This window comes from Neolamprologus multifasciatus, chromosome 6 (genome assembly GCF_963576455.1).
Source record: "Neolamprologus multifasciatus chromosome 6, fNeoMul1.2, whole genome shotgun sequence".
In the NCBI taxonomy this organism is placed as follows: domain Eukaryota; kingdom Metazoa; phylum Chordata; class Actinopteri; order Cichliformes; family Cichlidae; genus Neolamprologus; species Neolamprologus multifasciatus.
The window spans coordinates 23,754,370-23,761,287 of NC_140444.1; the positions used below are offsets into that span (position 1 = coordinate 23,754,370).

The 6,918-nt window shown below is 39.4% G+C and overlaps 1 protein-coding gene across 1 annotated transcript; it reads right to left on the reverse strand.

Annotated features, from left to right (window-relative positions):
- Positions 1-373: 373 nt before the first annotated feature.
- Positions 374-4,702, reverse strand: LOC146517049 (caspase-6-like). The gene is made up of 8 exons (XM_085162365.1): positions 4,509-4,702; positions 4,292-4,334; positions 3,505-3,538; positions 3,266-3,409; positions 2,576-2,652; positions 2,225-2,400; positions 1,646-1,793; positions 374-1,214 (listed from the first exon to the last, which is right to left on the reverse strand). The coding sequence occupies exons 2-8, from the start codon at positions 4,296-4,298 to the stop codon at positions 979-981; spliced, it is 822 nt and encodes a 273-aa protein (XP_085018491.1). The 5' UTR covers positions 4,299-4,334; positions 4,509-4,702; the 3' UTR covers positions 374-978.
- Positions 4,703-6,918: the final 2,216 nt, after the last annotated feature.

A 6,918-nucleotide genomic window follows, 5' to 3' on the forward strand; every position in this document is an offset into this window, starting at 1 on the left:
AGACCGTCCCATACAGACAATCTTGCCGTTTATTTTGCAAATCGAGCTCAACACTGCCCCTAGCGCCCTGGAGCACTTCCGTTGTGTTTTGGAATTTGCATGTGCTTTGGGGTTTGCATGTGTTTTGGAGTTTGCAAGTGTTTTGGAGTTTGCATGCGTTTTGGAGTTTGCAAGTGTTTTGGAGTTTGCAAGTGTTTTGGAGTTTGCAAGTGTTTTGGAGTTTGCAAGTGTTTTGGAGTTTGCAAGTGTTTTGGAGTTTGCAAGTGTTTTGGAGTTTGTACGTGCTTTGTCTCTAGGGGCCACCGTACAGGACAAATAAGATAATCCACACACACTCACACACACACACACACACTTAATGCAAGAAAACTAATAAAGTTAGAAATTTTATTGAGGGCAAAGCAGTAAGTAAAATCCATAAAATCATTAAAGTAATGCAAAAAAATACACTGTCAGTGTGTAAATGCAAATACACATTACAGAACAGAAATTCCCCTTTTTTAAGTAGTACGCTTGAGGAAACACTGTGATTATGTAATGTTTAGACAGTTTGTTAATGTTACTGGATCCCTGAGGCTTACAGTGAGATATGTAAGGATGAAACTAATGTGTACAAAAATCCTGATTTTGTTTCCTGATTGCTAAGCTGTCTCGTCACCTGCTCTCTCCTGAAAAATAACTGGCTCAAAGACAAAGTCGAAACTGACTCAACCGCCAAGACTCCCTGACTTTTCGGTGGAAGGTTCCACTGTAAACTGTTCTGAACTTGATATAAAATAAGGCAAAATGAATGCATTTCTGTGCAATAAAGCATCATTCTGTTGCTTCTAGAGTCATTTCAGTACAGTAGTTTTACATAATCAGCATGCAATTTTAAAGCAATTCAAGCACTAAAGCTTAAAAATAATAGGGACACAGAACAATATAGTTGAAAAACAAATATAAACCTGATCATTTTGAGACTGAGGTGTGTCATTGTTACTTTTTTGGTCGGAAGTAAAGTTTCTTGGTGAGCATTGAAGCAAAACAAGGCATTTGCTTCTTCCCGATAAATCTTGGTTGACATGGTGTTGGAATATTCCTCAGTGACACTTTTCTGTTGACCCGCGTGAGTAACTCTGTGAATTCAAGGCTATCACCATACTTTTGAAGCAGCTGACAGAGATCCTGGATATACCACGAACCGTTTTCTCTCTCCCGGAAGGAGTAGTAGCCTAACGAATAATGACAATAGCAAAACTGCAAAAATGAACATGGATGTTGAGGTAAAAGTAAAGAGAACAGATTTTCTGAGGACTATGAAATATTAAATATTTTATACCAGGATTTATTAAAGCTGACTCTTATGGTTTCACTTAAGAAATAAAATTCTATTGAAGCATTTGTTCAGTTTTTGCTCACTAATAAATGAGCTTACAAGCACATATAAACAAACAGTGTATAGCAAGAGTTGGATAGTTTGTGACACTGTAGTGACGGTGACTCAGAGCATTACCAAAGCAGGGAAGATTTGTCAGAAGCCTTTAAAATAATACTAACATCACATTTCTACCTTGTGGAAAAAAACATTCTGCTTCATGTCTTTGATATTTCCTCTGAGCCAAAATAAAAATAAAACGGTTTAGTCAAATGCCAGAAGACTCACCCTGAGCCACTGAATAGCACATGATGAAATCAGCCCCAGCAGGGAGGGTCTGTATGGTGCTGGCATCCATGAACACCTTTTCTTCAGACTCCATCGTAGAAGCTTCGGTCACTGTAACTGACACATCAAACTCTTTTCCACGACATGCCTGGAGATGGGAGATGAACATTGGTTTCCAGTTGAATTAAATCAAATTAACTGGTTGTTGGACTTTCTGACAAACACAAGACAGACTGGCAGACTTCACTTCCTCCTAAACCTCCTTCCCCATCATCTTCAACACTGGCTCTCCTCAGGGATGTGTTTTAAGCCCCCTGCTGCACACTCTACTCTCTTATAAGTGCTCAGCCACAATGTCAAGTTTGCAGATGACACAGCAGTGGTGGAACTCATTTCTGGCACATATGAAACAGTTTTGTTTACCCAACTCTCATCACAAAGAAGGCAACACAACAAAACATCCAGACTGAGACTCATGACTACGTTATGAGTTGGAATGACTGTAAACCTGTTGAATCTTTTAAAAATTGCTACATCAGGTTAATCTGATGGACTCGTATGGGTTTTTGTGTTTTGTACCTGTATTATGAAGATCTTTGGCTTTCCAACAAGGTCCGGGCACTTGTCCCCTTTGAACATGGACGTGATCTCCTGGATACTGATTTTTCCATCGTGGCAATAAACGTGGTTATCATCTCCGTGACTCAGGAATGCGAGCAAAAAGCAATCAGCATCTAAGTGATCTTCCTCCGCAGCTTGTGGGACAAAAAGTACTTGTTAAACTTGCAGCGAAAGTTGGATTTGACAAAGATATTTTTGCAGCAAAGCAACAAATTGAATTATGTAAGAACTCAAACTATGATGATGATTTTCTTGGTCCTTCTCGATGCATGCTAGTCATTTGAGAGAAACAAATGATTATGTGGGTACCTCTGCCGATTTTATCTAGGACTGCCTCCAGCTTGAGGTTATTGTGACACCTCACTTCAAAGTTTAGATCCTTCAGTCTGAACAGAAAGTGAAAATGAGTTGATTAGTTTAGCAGATCAAGGGTCAAAAATATTTTTATTGTTCTTTATTAGCAATATAAATTCCTTAGACAAGGATCTGCTCGGATCAGGATTGATTGGACCTTTTTCAGAGTCCTATAAATTATACTGCAACGGCACTTCTGCTGGTGCAGACACTCCAAAGCATCAGCTATTACCACCACAGGAGAGACGGTCATAGGATTCTTTCTAAAATCCACAACCATCTCTTCAGTTGTTGATGCAGTGGGAACAACTTGGTCCACTGTGAAATCAACCTCTATAGGGCCACGATCACACTCTGTAGTGGGGATTGTGATCAGGGTCATCACTATTCAGGAGAGAAACAATCACCAAGTTCTCTGTGAACTTAAAAATAAAAACATAGCATATGACATATTGTCTTTGGCACTCGCTGGGGCACAGAGGTAAAAGATTGCAGCCCTGGGGCGATACTAGTAAAGAAGAAAAATATTCAGTTTTACCACAGAAATGATCAACAACTCTAAACACATCCTGGCATGCTCTTGAGCATGAAGCTGTGCCAAAAACAGGTTTCCTCATTCTTCAGCAGATAGCTAGGAGGTTGTACCTTTTCTCCAAGTTGTCACGATCAACTTTGGTTCCACGCCTCTCTGGCAGTTCCAGGCGCCAGAAGAACTCTTCCTGGTTAAAAATGAGTGCAAGACCTCGTCGTTTGTTGCCCATCTGGTACTCCTCTGCACCATCCGAGGAGCTGATTTTAGAGTAAACAATTTGCAGTAAATGCAGGCAATATTCTCAGTGTCTGGTACCAGAATAAAGTAAGATTTTCCAGCTAATAGTGTTTACCTTCCAATGGTGGCCTCATTCTGTCTTTGGTTCTCTGTGCACATCATCAAAAAGCACATTCGTAAATAACCAGTGCAAAAATTACAATAATGCAGTGTAATAATGCAAATCTTGCTTTACAGCTTATTTAAATACTGCAATATTCTTTCTTGTTAAACCATAGAGCTATAAGTGCTGCTAATGCTGGGGTCAAGCAGCCATTTTTCCATACACTCAGAGTCCTGATAGTTGTCAATAGCTGGGTTACAGGCAGAGAAACGTGGAGAAAGACTGTTGAAAGACCAGAAGCCATGTGGAACAGCTCTATTCTCCACACCCATTCTGCAGAATGGGTGTGTCTGGCATAGAGGCAGAAATGTATTATACTATAGTTATTTAAACACTGCCTAAATAAGGTGTCTTGACATGAATGCTGCTGTCCCTCTATAAACTGTATATCTTCTGCGACACAGCAAAATCCAACCTCAATAACCTTCATGCAGCTATGATTTTTTTATTTTCATTTTTTTTTTAAATCCAGCACAGGTAATTAGGGGGAAACTGTTGGATATCCATTCACACATATGAAGCACTTTTATAGATTTATGGAGGTCAGTTTCCTCAAGATATCAAGTCACTTTGAATTATATTTAATATAATTATTATTTGCATGACAGTCAAATCAAAAGGAAAGTTAAGTGGATGATTAAAGTCACCGTTGGCTTTGTTTTACATTTTTTTTCACTTTTTCTTTGTAGGAATATTCTCTCTTCCCTATTTCAAAAGAAGCTTGCATTGAAATGCTCACCTGTCATATTGTTAGTTTGTGGTCGTCTGTGTAGGAACACTTCCTGGGAAGGTCATAAAGAAACAAAAGTTTTCACTTTGTAAATGATACAACATGAGGCACCTGATTCAAAAGGTGACTGACCTGATCAAATTTAAGACTTGTAGCAAAGGTGTGACAGCGCCTGTATAGGTCACGCGTCTATTCTCAATTTAAAACAAAAATCTTAATCTGTTACCTGTACAATAGTCTTCTGCCCTGTTAGACCTTTCTTCCGACTGACACAGCGAGAAAAACATATTTGCCAGATTAAATCATGAATGAAGAACCAGGCTGTAGCCCCGCCCACCGGAATCTCATTGGATTGCAGCACTGTTCTGTGCTCCTACAGGGCAGGGGAGGAGTCTCTACTGCCAGCAGCAGATACCGACACAGAGGCTGCAACTCATGGTGTCTCAACTGCCTGCTCAGACCATTGACTCTACAGTCAATGGCTCAGACCCACAGTCAGTGTGACCTTTGAACAGCCTGTAATGACAAACTTCAGTTGACATTATAAAGTTTGGTGCGTACGGCCTGCTCTGACAGCCAAACTTGCCTTATATCAATATCATGGCATGCACTGCAGTATATACATGTTGTACCCAGTTTCTCAAAAGCAAAGATTTCTTCAATCTTTGCTTTTGCTGTTTGGCCTAAAGAGGTTGGGTCATTACCGCCTTGCCTCATCCTGTCACGTGATCACCTGACACAACATGCGTTTCTTTCCGGTGTTGTTCTTGGTGGTTAAAGCCCACAAGAGCACCTGGCTGCAGCCAGACCCTTCTCGGTTAAAGGGAGCAGTTTGCAGCAGGTGTTCGTTTAAGCTGTAGTGCTACCGAGTGACCACAAGGAAGCGCTGTTTTCTTACCTAACTTTAAATATTGATATCAAAAGTGGAAAGTCAAACAGGAACGCTTTGTCAGTGTGTGTCAGGCTAATAGTGTGTAAGATTGTTTAATGCGATGAGGTGAAAACTTGACAATCTTATCGGGAACCAATATGACGACAATATTCTCAGGAGTTTCTAGGAAGTCTCCCCTTCTTCACTTCCCCTAATGTAGTTTTTAATAAAATTATAAAGATGTGTTTCCAAATGTGCCCAAAGGAAAACGTTTTTTGTTGGAATAACTGAAAAAGTAAAATCCTCTTAATCAAGATATATATGATTTTAGGTTACAGTGTTTAAAATTTTTAGTTAATGAAAAATTGATTAAACTGAAAAATTTTAAATTGAATTTTTGTAATCAACTCATGGTTATTCTGCTTAAATAAAATTTCACTACTGTGAGCAAGGTTTTTTTTTTGTACCTTTATTTAAACTGTTTATTTCCCATGTATAAAAATCATGCTACATCTAATTGATTTTTTTCTTGTTATGTTTTACTTAGACCAGAAAACCAGATTAAATATATTTGAGCAGCCAGTCTGGCATTTAAAGCATTTACCATCACCATAAAGAAGTTCCCTTTATGAAAGCTGGAAAGAAACCCTACCCAAAATCAAAACTGAGGATCTAAGTCTTCTCTCTGTGGCCTAAGACTGACAGTTACATATCAATCTGAACAAAGGGCTAAGGTTTACACAAGATCATCATCTACTCTGAAGAGACAAAACAGCTAACTATGCCAGAACTTGCAGTGCCCTGGGAAGATGATGTGGAAGAAGCAATTGAGACAAAACATGCAAAGTACCAAGAGCCCATTGAGAAGAGACGGAAAGGGCCCTCTGTCAGCTCAGCTCAAAAAGGCTGGCTATTTTGTATCAGGTTTTTTATTACAGGAGAGGCAAAGAAGATGGCCATTAAAACCATGAGTGAAGCTGGGTTTTGATTAAAGGGCTGACCTGTGGGTGGTTTCTGCTGGGGCACAAGTCAGGGCTTGATCAACCTCAGCTGGGTCACCTGTGTAGGATGTCTGATGCAGGTTTTGGTCCATTTTGGAGTGTGGTTTGACATTCTGCATGCTTATATGAAATAAAATAATGAAACACACTCTCATCAATCACCGGCTTGACAACCTCCAAGACTGATGACTGAGGGGGGTTTTTTTTGTCATTTTTTAGGTATGGTGTAAATTAAAGCTCATTTGAGTTGATCTTTGCTATAAAACCTTCTTCAGGAATAGTTCTCCAGGCTTCTTGAAGGACATTTAAAGCTCTTCTTTGAATCTTGGTTGCTTTTTGTTCTAATCTATGTCAAGATGATCCTACACTGCTTCAATAATATTGAGGTCCAGGCTCTGGGGAGGCCAATCCATGATTGATAGTCTTCCACTGTGTGTTTTTCTATGCAGGTATGCTTTTATTGAACTGGGACTTCTGGGACTCTTTTTGGGATCATTGTCATGCTGAGAAATATAGCTAATGCCAGTAAGACATTTTCCAGTATTACATGGTAGATCAAAACATAATGGTACTTTTCTGCATTATTAATTTTATCAAGACTCCCAACACCACTGAAATGCAGCACAAAACCATGACAGAGCCTCACTGTGTTTGACAGATGAATGTAGACGCTTGCTTTTGTATTGCTCTACTGACCTCATCCATAGTGATGACCAAAATGAACCAAAAGATTTTACATTTGAATTCATGGCATCCAAGACCTG